This window comes from Canis lupus, chromosome 20 (genome assembly GCF_011100685.1).
Source record: "Canis lupus familiaris isolate Mischka breed German Shepherd chromosome 20, alternate assembly UU_Cfam_GSD_1.0, whole genome shotgun sequence".
Lineage (NCBI taxonomy): Eukaryota > Metazoa > Chordata > Mammalia > Carnivora > Canidae > Canis > Canis lupus.
The window spans coordinates 25,266,086-25,280,027 of record NC_049241.1 but is presented as its reverse complement, the minus strand read 5'-3'; the positions used below and the strand labels follow the sequence as shown (position 1 = coordinate 25,280,027).

The following is a 13,942-nucleotide window of genomic DNA, read 5'->3' as shown; positions in this document are numbered from 1 at the left end:
TCCTTTAAAAATAATTGAGAAGAATATTGAAAAAGATTGACTTTTTTTTTTTTAAACTTTCCTACTTTACTTACAAACATATTCCAATGACTTAGAAAAGGCTGTCTTTATTTCCAGAAAGAAATCCCAGTTGTCATTCTTTGTGGTTTTCTTCTGGCATATCTCTGTGTTGTTTTGGTGACATCTTTTTAGGTCATTCACAGAGTAGACCTTTGTGGTCTTTGAGGTTCCAAAGGTTTCATGTCTCTCAGGCCGATCACATAGTACAGTATTAATATTTATGGCTATGTACTTTCCTGCTTCTATTAAAATAGTTTTTAATTATGTACCTGTCCTAGTTCATTACTGGATTTCTCATCAGAGTAATTTCATTGTTGCGGTAAACTCTTGCACTGGTTTTTTGGTGAGTGGTAAGTAGAGCAGAGTGTTTGCTATGTACTAAGCTTTGTACTGCCAGAGCATTTTGTGTACCCAAAGGATGGAAACAGTACATCATTTTGAATTTTCCCTGTATGTTTGAATAATATTGATTTTCTTTTTCTGTATCTTAGTTTTTAATATGTAGTTTTAACATATATATATATTTTACCTTTTGAATAGATAATACATTCATGTTCAAAATCCAAAAGATGAGAAAAGTTAGTGATTCACTAAAATTATTATATAGCAACCATATTGAGAGTCTTTTTCTCTTTGTAATTCTTCTTTTTTCCCAATTTTTTTTTACTTAATTTAAAAATTATCAAGGAATTTTTAAATATACATAAAGGAGAGTGAATACCACAGGAGTCCTTAGATGTATGGATCTTAAAATACAGATCTAGATTCCCAAGGACCATTACCTATCTCAGGGTGGAAGTCTCTCCCCAAAAAAGTCTTCAGTTTTACTATGCATTTGTTAAAAAGACAAAAATACAACAATTTGGTTGATATGGAAAGATCAGCAAGATAAATTAAGTAATAAAAGTGATGTGCAGTACAGTACATATTGTATATATCTTTTAAAAAATATATGTATTTACATTTGTTTATATATACCTAGAGTAACTTCAGAAGGATACAGTAAGCAACCGGCCGAAGTGGTTACCTGAGTTATTATACTAGGGAAAGAGACTTTGAACTCTTAACCTGAGATTGCTTGCTTATTTTTGAACCATTTGGAAGTATTAAAAATTTAATTTGATTCATTTTAAAAATAAAAATGTACTTAAATTACAATTTAAGAATATAGCACAACAATGGTTATTTCCCCAGGAAAATCTATAAAATTAGATAGAAGTTCCTTTGACTTTGCCAAATAAGCTGTGGACTGATCAGTATGAGAAACAGGCTTTAAAAATTACTTTTTTCTTATCCTCACCCCCAAATGGCAGAGAGCTTATTCAATTGTAACCTTCTTCCTTTCTTTTCTTTTCTTTTTCTTTTTTTTAAAGGCTGGTGGGGTAGCAGGTGTTGCTGTTGACCTGATATTATTTCCTCTGGATACCATTAAAACCAGGCTGCAGAGTCCACAAGGATTTAATAAGGCTGGTGGTTTTCGTGGAATATATGCTGGTGTTCCTTCTGCTGCTATTGGATCCTTTCCTAATGGTAAAAAAAATTATATTGATATTCTCATTGCCAGAAAGCCAAGATAATGAGATTTATCTCCAGGATGGTATATGATGTTACCCCACATAGAATTGCTCATGTGTTGTAGCTTATCTCTTGAATTTATTTTCTATTCATTAACCCATTGCTTTTGTATCAGCTAGTGCTAGAGATCCCATTCCACTGTATTTGTCAACAATAGGAGCAGTCTTTCTAAAATGGTTTTTCTTGTTAAAATTCGCAGTTAGAATCTTGAAAATGTTGTTCTAATATTGGTTGCCATACCTCAGAACAGTGGTTCTCACCCTTGTCCACACAATGGAATCTCTTGGGAAGCTTTAAAAAAATACTGATGCCTGTATCAGCTCCCTAAGTTTAATTGGTCTGGGCTTTGCCTGGGTATCAGGGGGTTTAGTCACTTCCTAGGTGATTGCAGTATGAGGCTGAGTTTAATAACTACTGCCTTGGAGATTCTTTTGGAGCACATGAACCTAAGAGGCCTTAAATTCTGTCTTATCTAAATTGCTCTTAGATGATGCAGCCAACTCCACTAACCTCCTCTTGGATATCTCCTTTAGGTGTCTTGCTTTTGTTGTAGTTTGGAGTCACATTATATGATTTATGGCGCTCTTATTTTGTAATCCATATAATCTGTTTTATTTAATCCATTTGTTGATGTACTTTTTTCAGATACTTATCTCATTTTGCTTACTGACGCTTTCAGTGGCACTCTGAAGCAAACCAAACAACCACCCACCACACACACACACACAATTATAGAACCTCTGTTCTAGGAGATTCTTTTTTTTTTTTTTTTTTTAAAGATTTTATTTTATTTATTCATGACAGACAGAGGGAGAGAGAGAGGCAGAGACACAGGCAGAGGGAGAAGCAGGCTCCACTCAGGGAGCCTGACCTGGGATTCTATCCTGGGTCTCCAGGATCATACCCCAGGCTGAAGGCGGAGCCAAACTGCTGGACCATTAGGGCTGCCCTCTAGGAGATTCTTTTCTTTTCTTTTTTTTTTTTTTTAATTTATTATTTATGATAGTCACAGAGAGAGAGAGAGAGAGAGGCAGAGACACAGGCAGAGGGAGAAGCAGGCTCCATGCAGGGAGCCTGATGTGGGACTCAATCCCGGGACTTCAGGACCATGCCCTGGGCCGAAGACAGGCACTAAACTGCTGAGCCACCCAGGGATCCCCAGTGATCCTAGATTTGATCATAGTGTGGTCACCTGAAGAGGTTAAAAAAGTCCCGATGGGGATCCCTGGGTGGCTCAGTGGTTTGGCGCCTACCTTCGGCCCAGGTCGTGATCCTGGAGTCCCGGGATGGAGTCCCAAGTCGGGCTCCTGGCATGGAGCCTGCTTCTCTCTCTTCCTGTGTCTCTGCCAATCTCTCTCTCTCTCTCTCTCTCTCTCTATCATGAATAAGTAAATAAATAAACCTTTTTTTAAAAAAAAAAGTCCCGATGCCTGTGTTGCACTTTCAAAGATGTGATTTCACTGATCTCAAGTGTGGCCTGGGCATTGGAATTAAAAAAACAAAAACAAAAACTTTTTATGGTATTTCCTTGATCATTCTAAAAGTTCTTTTTCTCTTACAAATTTCACAGAGGAATTAGTGTTGGTAGATGGTAGTATTAGCAATAGTCCATGGAGTACATGGTGCTTCTGGGCTCACAGGACTATTTTAGATTCTTGCCAGCAGGATTTAATAATGTACATGTGGTTTTGAACTTTTGCATTTGTGAGAAAATGCTTTTCTTGCTCTACTTCTTTTTTTTTTTTTCCCCATCCACAGAACATCAGCAGATATATGATGCGGGGTAGATAGTCAAAGTCCCTGTGTTTCAGAAATGGCCTTTTTGTTATTTTCTGTAAATTTTGGTTGAATAGAAGTTTCCTACATGACACCTTTTTTTTTTTTTTTTCTTCTTCTTTAACTCTTTGTTAAGGTTCTAGTCCGGGTGCAATAAACCAATGTAACATTCCATGGCTGTAGACTTTTCTGAGAACATATAGTGGTCCCCCCTTATCCGTGGTTTTGCTTTCAGTGGTTCACTTACCTGTGATGAACTGTGGCCCAGAAGCAGCTGATCCTCCTTCTGATGCATCATCAGAAGTCAGTAGTAGCCTAATACTATGTCACATACCTACATCATTCATCTTACTTCATCTCATCACATAGGCCTTTTATCATCTCCCATCATCACAAGAGAAAGGGTGAATACAGTATCGATACTTTTGAGAGACCACATTCACATAACTTTTATTACAGTGTATTGTTATAGTTCTATTTTATTATTATTGTTGTTCATCTCTTACTTTGCCTAAATGATAAATTAAACTTTGGCATAGATGTGTATGTCCAGGAAAAAATGTAGTATGTATAGGGTGTACTATCCATCATGTCAGTCTCGTGCTGGGGCTCTCCCCTGTGGATAAGGGGAGACTGCAGTATTCTGCAGTGGTGAAGACTTGGGGAAGAAGAGGACTAAGGGTTGAAAAAGGAGGAGACAGAAGACCCCTATTCAGGTTCTTTACTTCGATTTAGAAGGGAATGTAGAAAAACCATAGGTTTTTGTTTTTAAAAAGCTAGAAGAGACCTAGGTATCAGCCCAATTTCTGTTCTTTGTTGTAACTTGTCCAGAGTCTCACTTGGAACCTTGTGACATCATTTCTAATTAGTTGGGTTTTCTTGGGTGTCGTCTGGAGAATTTTGGGATTTACATTTCATTTTGTTTTGTTTTTTGTTTTTTAAGTAGGCTCTACACCCAGCGTGGAGCCCAAAGTGGGGCTTGAACTCTTGACTTTAGATCAAGACCTGAGATCAAGAGTTGGTGCCTGTAGGATTTATAGTTCTTTTTTTTTTTTTTTTTTTTAAGATTTTATCTATTTATTCATGAGAGACACACAGAGAGAGGCAGAGACATAGGAAGAGGGAGAAGCAGGCTCCTGGCAGGGAGCTTGATGTGGGACTAGATCCTGGGACTCCAAGATCATGCCCCAAGCTGAAGGCAGATAGATGCTGAACTGCTGAGTCACCCCGGCATCCCAGGATTTACATTTCTAGAAGATTTTGTGTATCACAAAAGTGGCAATATAATCTGAGCAGGTTGAAATGGTTAACCAGGAAAACCTAGGAACTTGTAGCACTTTCTTCCTTCCCTGTGGTTTGGGTGGGAGGATGAAATGTGTAGCAGGTGGAACTTACTGCTGATTGCAGTTAAGGAAATTCTAGCTGCATTTAGTGAGTGTGCTGAAGTAAAGAAAGACTTCTTGAGAACCACTGTGGGATTAAGGACCTATGTTAATTATGTAAAACTGTTTGCATTGGTCATTACTCCTTCAGGGACAGGAGTCCTCATTTGGCCCAGTGTTTCTATTTGTTAGCAGCCTGAGGAGAGTTTAAAAGCTTGTTGACTTTAACAATGTAGAACTGATTTTTCAGTATGAAGCTCTTTTTCTAAGTGTTTTAGACTTTACTATGATTTTGTTCAAACGTCCTTCAAAAGATGAATTTGTCTTTCATTTATCTTTCATGCCTTATCTTTTAAGAAAGTGATAAACATCTTTTGATTAACAGTACATGGCAGGTTTTAAAGCTGTCTTGTGCCTAAGATAAGTTTGTGGTGACAGTGAGAGCTTTTTTGAGATTTGATTTCCAGTTGTAATTAAATAGTTGATTATTTCCTTGATGTAAAGGTGAGATGATATAGCAAAAAGTAGCCATAGTTATTTTGAGTGAACAGCAATAAAACATTATCAAAAAGATATTTTATTTAAAGTATATATTTTCAGTCTTAACCTCTTTATAAATCAGCATAGCTGATTGTTCTATTTTATGTAACGGTAATTAGGATTACAGAAATTTGTATCTTATTCTAGAATGGTTACTAAAAAAATATCAAGTGACTTATTACTACAAAATGATGAATGCCAGGTTTGCTGTTAGGCTTCCTCAGAACTAGGATCGTGTCTTCTGCATTTTTATAAATCCAGGATTGGGCATATAATATGGGCTAAGTAAATTCTGCAAGAGTGGGGCAGGGAGGAAGAGTATGTGTTCACCTATTATCGTTATATCTTACAATTTAATAATTATTGTTGTAAATTTTTTTGAGACCCCTATTTCTTAACAGTTTGAATATATATTTAAACTTTTTGAAAGACTGGCTTGTTTTAAATTTCAGCTGCTGCTTTTTTTATCACCTATGAATATGTGAAATGGTTTTTGCATACTGATTCATCTTCATATTTAATGCCTGTGAAGCATATGTTGGCTGCCTCTGCTGGAGAAGTGGTAAGTAACAAGTTATGTGTGTAAAATACTTACAGAAACCATGCATATATCTTTGGTGCAGATAATACTTTGATTTTTAAAAGACAATTCTTATAAGTTATGAAAGTCTAAAACACCAATAAATGTAAATGGATTAAATACGATAGTTAAAAGATAGAGTCTAGATAGAATGAAAGAAAAATCCAGCAATATGCTATTTTCAAGAGACAGCCTAAAACATATTTATACAGAAAGAATGAAATTAAAAAGATGGAAGTAGATATCCATGCATATTGTGATGGCTTTGTGTTGTGTCAACATAACTGAGCTGGAACTCTATTTCCTAGAACTCCCTTTCCAGGATCATTCCAGGTTATGCTGGCTATAAGATAAACTAGCACAAGATTTGAAAGGTGGAAGTGAAGCAATAGTTGTGTTGATGCTTACAAGGTTGGTGTTAGAATCTGGTCTACAGCCTCTCCAGTTCCTACTGGATCATCTCCTTCAGCTTCTCTAAATTCTGAGACAGATGTGTGGGCTCTGCAGTGAAGAATGCTAGTTTATACTACAAGTCACCCACATCAGTAAGGTTGGTGAGAAACAGATGGGTCAGTTTATCCTTTGTCCTTCCCCATTTCACATCATTTCATCCTTCCCCCTGCCTGCCCTCTGATTTCTGTCCTAACGCTAGATGTAGAATGACTATTCTACATAACCTGCTTAATCAGCTCCCACAATTACAGTTTACACCTATAATAATCCTTTATTCTTATCACTGAAGAGCTGATAGAGTTATGTTAGTGTCAGGCAAAAAAATCACTGAAAGCCAAAAACCAAAGAGACTATCATATAGTGATATAAGGAATAATTCTCTTGGGAGATGCAATAAACTTGATATAATCTCAAAATATAAAGGAGAGATTGCCAGAAGAACAAGGAGAAATACTAGAAATGTAATTTTTTAAAATTTAATTTTTTCCCATCATGATAATTGTACTCTTTAATCCCATCCCCTATTTCACCCATCCTCCCACCCACCAAAACTATAATTTTTGTTGGAGATGTTAACTTCTATCTGTAAAAATCTTAAGACCAGACAGGCAGAAACATTTATTGAGACCATAGAAGATTTGAACAAGAGAATGACAAGATGGGGCTAATGGATATGTGTAGAGCTCTGCACCTAAGAGTTGAAGATTATTTACTTTTTTCTAGCATACTTGGAACATGAATAAAAATGTATGAACCAGTAGTACAACAAAGTGAATTTCAACAAGTAGTGTAAAGACAAGGTTGTACAGATCATTTGGTGTCTGATCATAGTAGAATAAACTTGGAAAGCAATGACAAGATAGGCAGTCCCTCTCTCAATACTATTGTGTTGATATCTGTGTCTGTCCTTATGTCGGTACCACATAGTCTTGATTACTGCAGTTTTGTGCTAAGTTTGGAAATCAGTAAGTAGGAGTCTTCCACCTTTGTTCTTTTCTATCAAGATTGTTTTGCCTATTCTGGTCTCTTGCATTTTCATGTGAATTTTAGAATCAGCTTATCAATGTCAGTAAAAAAGGCAACTTAGATTGTGATAGGGATCACATCAAATCTGCAAATCAATTTTGGAGACAGTTGCTATATTAGAAATACTGAATTTTCTGATGTATAAATATATGGTGTTTTTCTACTTATTTAGGTACTGATTTTTTTTAAACAGTGTTTTGTAGTTTCAGAGTATAAGTTTTATACTCCTCTTGATAATTTATTCCATTTATTCCTTTTGGTGCTATTCTAAATGGAAATTTTTAAAAAATTTCATTTTTGGGGCACCTGGGTGACTTGGTTGAGTATCTGCCTTGAGTGTCTGCCTTCATGATCCTGGAGTCCTTTAATGGAGCCCCATATTGGGCTGCCTGCACAGTGGAGGGTCTGCTTCTCCCTTTGCCTCTCTGTACCTCACATCCCCTGCTTGTGTTCTCTCTCTTGCTTGCTCATTCTCTCAAATAAATAAATAAAATCTTTTAAAAATAAAATTTCATTTTCCATTAGTTCATTGCTACATGTAGAAATGATTTTGTTTTCATATATTGATCTTGTATCTTGTAACTCTGGGGAACTCATTAATCAGTTCTGAAGCTGTTTAGTGGATTCCTTAGAATTTTCTATGCATGAGGTCATATTCTCTGCAAATAGAGGTAGTTATACTTCTTTCTTTTCAGTCTCTATGCCTTCTATTTTATTATTATTTTTTGCCTAATTGACCTGACTAGAAGCTCTAGTACAGTGTAGAATAGGAGTGGCGGGAGTGTGAGTCCTTACGTTTTTTTCTGATCTCAGGAAGGAGGTCTTAGTGTTCCACTATTAAGTATGATGTTAGCTGTGAGGTTTTCATAGATGTTCTTTATCAAGTTGAGGAAGTTGCCTTCTGTTCCTAGTTTGTTGGATGAATTTTTTTTTTTTTTTTTTTTTTTTTTTTTTTACATTGTGAAGGTTGCATTTTGTCCATGTTTCTGTTCATCTATTGAGGTAATCATGAGACTTTTGTTTTTTACTTTGCTGATATGGTGTATTACATTAATTGGTTTTCAAACATTAAACCACTCTTGCATTATTGGAATAAATCTCACTTGATCGTTGTATATAATACTTTTTACTTAGGGCTAGGTTTTATTTACTGAGGACTTCTGTTTCTTTATTCATAAGAGATAAAAGTCTATACCTTTTATTGTGTCTTGCTAGTTTTGGTATCAAGGTAGAACTGGCCTCATAGCAGGAATTGGGAAATGTTAAGATAATTTAAAAGAAAGTTATTTTAAAGATATATAGTCAAGTTAATTATATCATTTTAGTTGATGAAAACATATCAGATTATATCTGGGAAATCCAGTAGAAAAGGAATTATGGGCAAAAGTCTGTTATACAGAAAAGCAGTATCCCTCTGTGTGATAATATGAATTGTTGAGGTTATGATGTTTGATAAAGACAAAAGATGATCTCTGCTCTCCTTTGTTATTTTTGTGTCTTAAAAAATTATTTTCTTGTATCTAGGATATATAAAACCTCATACTTTTTCATTACTGTAAAATGAGTTTCTTTTTTTAAGAATTTTAATTCTAGTATAGTTAACATACAGTGTCATATTAGTTTCAAATGTATAATACTTGGGCTTCCCGAGGGGAGCCTGCTTCTCCCTCTGCCATTTATTCTCTCATGAATAAATAAATAAAATCTTTAAAAAAATGATTTTTCAGAACCCAAATTAAGTCTGGATTTTTTAAAAAAAATGCTTTCATGATTTATTGAAGTTACAAAAATGATGGGACCAGCAGTGAGTGTATTGATTTCTGAGTGGCAGGGAACACAAGTGGTAATTCTTTCATGAGCCATGGACCCATTTAGGAATCTAATGATTGGCTGTCTCTCCAGGAAATTGAATGCATGAACATTTTGCATAGAATTTCTGGACATTTTCATTCCCTCTACTCTTACTTGAAGTAGGAACTCCTGTGCTTGAAGTGTACTGGAAAATTAGCTTAAACTGCAATTTAAAAGCAATTTATACTTAATTTAAAAACAATCCTTTAACCTATTATCCCAGGTTTAGATTTTTTTCTGTGATTATGTTCTGATTTTAGAACCTCATTATATGCTGTATTTTTTGAGTATATAAAAGAATAACAAGTTATGAGAGTTTCAGTGTCTCTCAGAATGTGAAACTGTCCTTGTGACAGCTCTTGCCTCATTATTTTAGAATTGCATGTTGGTTAAGCTGAAATATTCTCATAAATTCAGTATTTAGTTTATATTTTATAGCATTTTGCCGAAAACAGGCAGCAAAAAGAACTTGGCCTCTTACTTCATCTCACATGGGGCCATCTTGCCTGAAAGCTAATTTGCCATGTCAAAGGATAGGCTTTCTTAAAATTTTTTTTTAAAGATTTTATTTATTTATTCATGAGAGACACAGAGAGAGGCAGAGACATGGGCAGAGGGAGAAGCAGGCTCCCCTCGGGAAGCCCAATGGGAGCCTCAATCCCAGGATTGTGACCTGAGCCAAAGGAAGACACTGAATCACTGAACCACCCCCAGGTGCTCTGGTTTTCTTCAATTTGAATACTGAAGCCTTTGTCATTGTGTTCTTTGTGTGAACTCTAGGGTGTAGGAGCTGGGGTAGGTAGATGTGAGCTAGGAAACAAGTGTTTATACCCTAGAGATAAACAGTTCTGGGACAGTCATATTTTTATTACGTCTCTCAGGATTTCTGTGGTCCCTTAGATGGTAAGGCCTAATGTCAGATACCTTTTTATAGTTTCTGTGGTGCCTGGAGAACTTTAAAAAGAGAAGCAATCAGTAGCGGGTATGTAGATTGACTTCACAGGTGAGACTTATCTTGATGGTATTTGATTGATTTTAAATTTAGTTACAGTGTCCTATGTTGAAAAGATTTTTAGAGTGTGTGGAAATGTTGATTATGATGCTCCAGTTATCTTTGTACTTTTTTTTTTTTTAAGATTTTAATTATTCATTTGAGATAGCGCAAATGGGGGCAGAGAGAGAGGGAGAAGCAGGCTCCTCACTTAGCGGGGAGCCTGATATGGGGCACGATCCCAGAACCCTGAGATCACGACCTGAACCAAAGTCAGATGCTTAACCAACTTAAAAAAAAAAAAAAAAGATTTTATTTATTTATTCATGAGAGACACAGGCAGAGGGGGAAGCAAGCTCCCTACAGGGAGCCTGATGTGGGACTCCATCCTGGATTCCGGGATCAGGCCCTGAGCCAAAGGCAGATGCCCAATTCCTGAGCCACCCAAGCGTCCCTTTTTTTTTTTTTTTTTTTTAAAGATTTCATTTATTTATTTGAGAGAGAGAGAGAGAGAGAGAGAGCGAGCACGTGGGCAAGAGAGCACATGCATGAGTGGAGGGAGGGGCAGAGGTTCCCTGTTCAGAAGTTCCCTTCAGGGGGTTTGATTGCAGGATCATGGGATCATGGGATCATGACCTGAGCCAAAGGCAGATGCTTGGACTGAACCACCTGGGTTCTGTCTTTATACTTTCTTAAAAATACTTACCAAAGCCATTCAGTATCTATTTTCTCAATAAATGCTTGGGAAATGTATATACTGCCTTCCTATTTTAGTACCTTGTTTCAGATTCATGGATCGAAGATCTTTGGTTTCAGATTCATACAGGTGTGGTTGCTAGAAATAAGAGAAAGAAATAGGAGAATTTAGGAGAAGCAATTTTCATGGGTAAAATAAAGAGCAATGGGAAACATTTAAAGCTGTCAATGGTCAGAAAGGTTTAGAGACCTAGAGAAAATAAATAGTTTCGTTCCCTCATTGTTCTGTAACACATACTTTGATAGAAGATTGTTAATTTGCAAATAGATTCTTAGAAACAATAACCTATTGTTATTGTTGGTATCCTTTGTGTCCACAATTGCTTTGTTGTAGCACTTCTAAGTATATGAAAGAAAGAAAAGCACAGTGCCCTAATAACCATCCCCTGTAGCAGCACCTTGATTAAAACTTAATGATGAATCAATAAAACTATAATTACAACCTTCTACCTTATGTTTGTAATTTGGAATACAGTAAAATCAATCAAATAAGATTTAATATGTAACAACAGTGAGATAGTCTTTTGTGCCATTTTTATTAGGAAGTTTGCTGCACCAAATCTCTAAATCCCTGCCTCAATTATTTTGCAGCTCAGCTTTCATCAGACACAGAAGAAGCCCTGTGAGAAGTAGAATCTGTAATTAGATCAGAAGGGTTGGGGGCAGGTTTACTCTAATACAGCAGATGCTGTAACATTACAGCTATAGTGATATTTTAAGTCTTTAAGATTTTACTTTTCCCAGGTCTTATCCTACTTTTGGCTTAAGTTCATATTGTTTGCAGAAATAAAAGAACATTGACATTTCTTTGCAGCCTAATGTAGCCACTCTGAATTTAATGTGTACATGGGTGACAGATGTGTGGATGTCCCTATATACATAGATGCAGGTTGATTATCCTTTTTGGCCACATTCTAATTTGGGATTGAGAAAGCTAGGAAATATATCATGTTTTGTAGATACTTTTCTGACAGCTTCTAATAGTAGTTCTCCAAGTGCAGCCCAGAGAGCACCTACTTTAGATTCAGTTGCCTGGGCAGGTTACAAATGATGATTTTTGGAGATGGCACCCGGAATCCTGCATTTTATTTTATTTTTTAAAAAGATTTTTATTTGAGAGTGGGAGAGAGAGAATAAGCGGTGGGGAGGGGTGGGGGGTAGAGAGAGGGAGAGACAGATGCAGACTCCCTGCTGAGCAGAGAGCCCAATGTGGGACTTGATCTAGGACCCTGAGATCATGACCTGAGCTGAAGGCAGATGCTGGATTGACTGAGCCACCCAGGAGCTCTGGAACCCTGCATTTTAAACAAAATTCCTAGGTATTCTGGTACTCAGTGATATTTAAGCACCACTGATTTAGAGTCATCAAAAATTTAAATGTATATTCCACTACTAAATGTTTTTACTGAATTGGTTCAGCAGTCCCACACTGAGGAATATGTTAGTTAGCTAGTGGCTCAAGGAGTGCCATATACTGATCAGAAGTGCAATTCCTTTTGTCTTCCTCAGAATTATAAACTTTTAGACCTACTAAAAGGCCTAGTTTAATAAAGACTGGCTAGTTCTGAGGGTGGCAGTGCACTCAGACATGTCGATTTGGATTTTGGAAATAAAGTGAGGGTGGCACCAAGACCTGACATTTCCTTCAAGGCCCATGCCATCTAAGATGCCTTGAAAACAAAGGCAATTTATGTTGTTTAGCTTATCTACCAACTGACAAGGTCCTTGGACCTTCTATGTGCTGTAGTCCATACAGGGCTCATTGGTTATAAGCATATGGATTAAGTACATCATTAGCACCTCATTTTTTTTTCCAGCTTTCCCACTGAATTGGCTATTTGGAAGTTCATGCCTTGATTCAGTGAGGAGTGTTTGTCAGCAACAAAACACATGTTAGTTACCATTGTGTTTTCCCAAGTGGGACTTAGGCCATTTTTGATTATGTTAATATGTTTTAAAATACATTTATAGGGGCACCTGTCTGGCTATGTCAGGGGAGCATGCAACTCTTTTTTTTTTTTTAAACATATTTTTAAATTTTTTATTTATTTATGATAGAGAGAGAGAGAGAGAGAGGCAGAGACACAGGCAGAGGGAGAAGCAGGCTCCATGCACCAAGAGCCCGATGTGGGATTCGATCCCGGGTCTCCAGGATCGCGCCCTGGGCCAAAGGCAGGCGCTAACCCGCTGCGCCACCCAGGGATCCCGAGCATGCAACTCTTGATTTCAGGTTGGTCAGTTTGAGCCCACAAAGGATATAGAGATTTCTTTAAAAAAAATTAAGGATCTCCTGAGTGGGTCATCTGATTAAGCATCCAGCTCTTGGTTTTGGCTCAGGTCATGGTCTCAGAGTTGTGAAATCAAGTCCCATGTCGCACTCCTCACTCAGCAGGGAGTCTGCTTGAGATTCTCTCCCTCTTCCCCTCCTCTTCCCCCTCCACTCCCCACTCATACACTCTCTCTCAAATAAATAAATCTTTATAAAAAGACCCTGAATTCCTTAAAAAAATTTTTTATATGTATTTATAGTGGTTTTTTTTTTTAAGATTTTATTTATTCATGAGAGACACACAGAGAGAGGCAGAGACATAGGCAGAGGGAGAAGCAGGCTCCCTGCTGGGAGCCTGATGTGGGACTCAATCCCAGGACCTGGGAACACAACCTGAGCTGAAGGCAGATGCTCAATTGCTGAGCCACCCAGGCGTCCCGTTGTGCACATATTTAAACTCTCTAACAGTCTTCTGAGTTCAGTCAGCTAAGCACACCCTACTTTTCAGCTGTCTCCGCCATATGAGCCTGAGTGAAAGTGAATGTGCAGAGCAGGGAGAAGAGGGGGACAGGACCTGAGAGTCTGTCTGGGCATGGCATGGCCCATGTCTGGTGATGATCCTGCTTAAAGTATAAGCATGAATGTACAAAGAAAATTATCAGGGAAGCTTTATAAAGAACAGT

General features: G+C 37.1%; 1 protein-coding gene across 18 annotated transcripts in view; it reads left to right on the top strand.

Annotated features, from left to right (window-relative positions):
* SLC25A26 (solute carrier family 25 member 26) overlaps window positions 1-13,942 on the top strand; it is a 196,316-nt gene that overhangs the window by 78,900 nt on the left and 103,474 nt on the right. For 12 of the 18 annotated variants that reach the window (XR_005374784.1, XM_038565900.1, XM_038565898.1 and 9 more), the window contains 2 exons: window positions 1,434-1,590; window positions 5,786-5,895. Coding sequence is in view for 17 of the 18 variants with exons in the window: in XM_038565900.1 (XP_038421828.1) it covers window positions 1,434-1,590; window positions 5,786-5,895 (267 nt within the window). In the remaining variant the exon portion in view is untranslated. The remainder of the gene's footprint in view (window positions 1-1,433; window positions 1,591-5,785; window positions 5,896-13,942) is intronic. The other 6 variants (XM_038565905.1, XM_038565904.1, XM_038565907.1 and 3 more) reach the window with 1 other exon arrangement.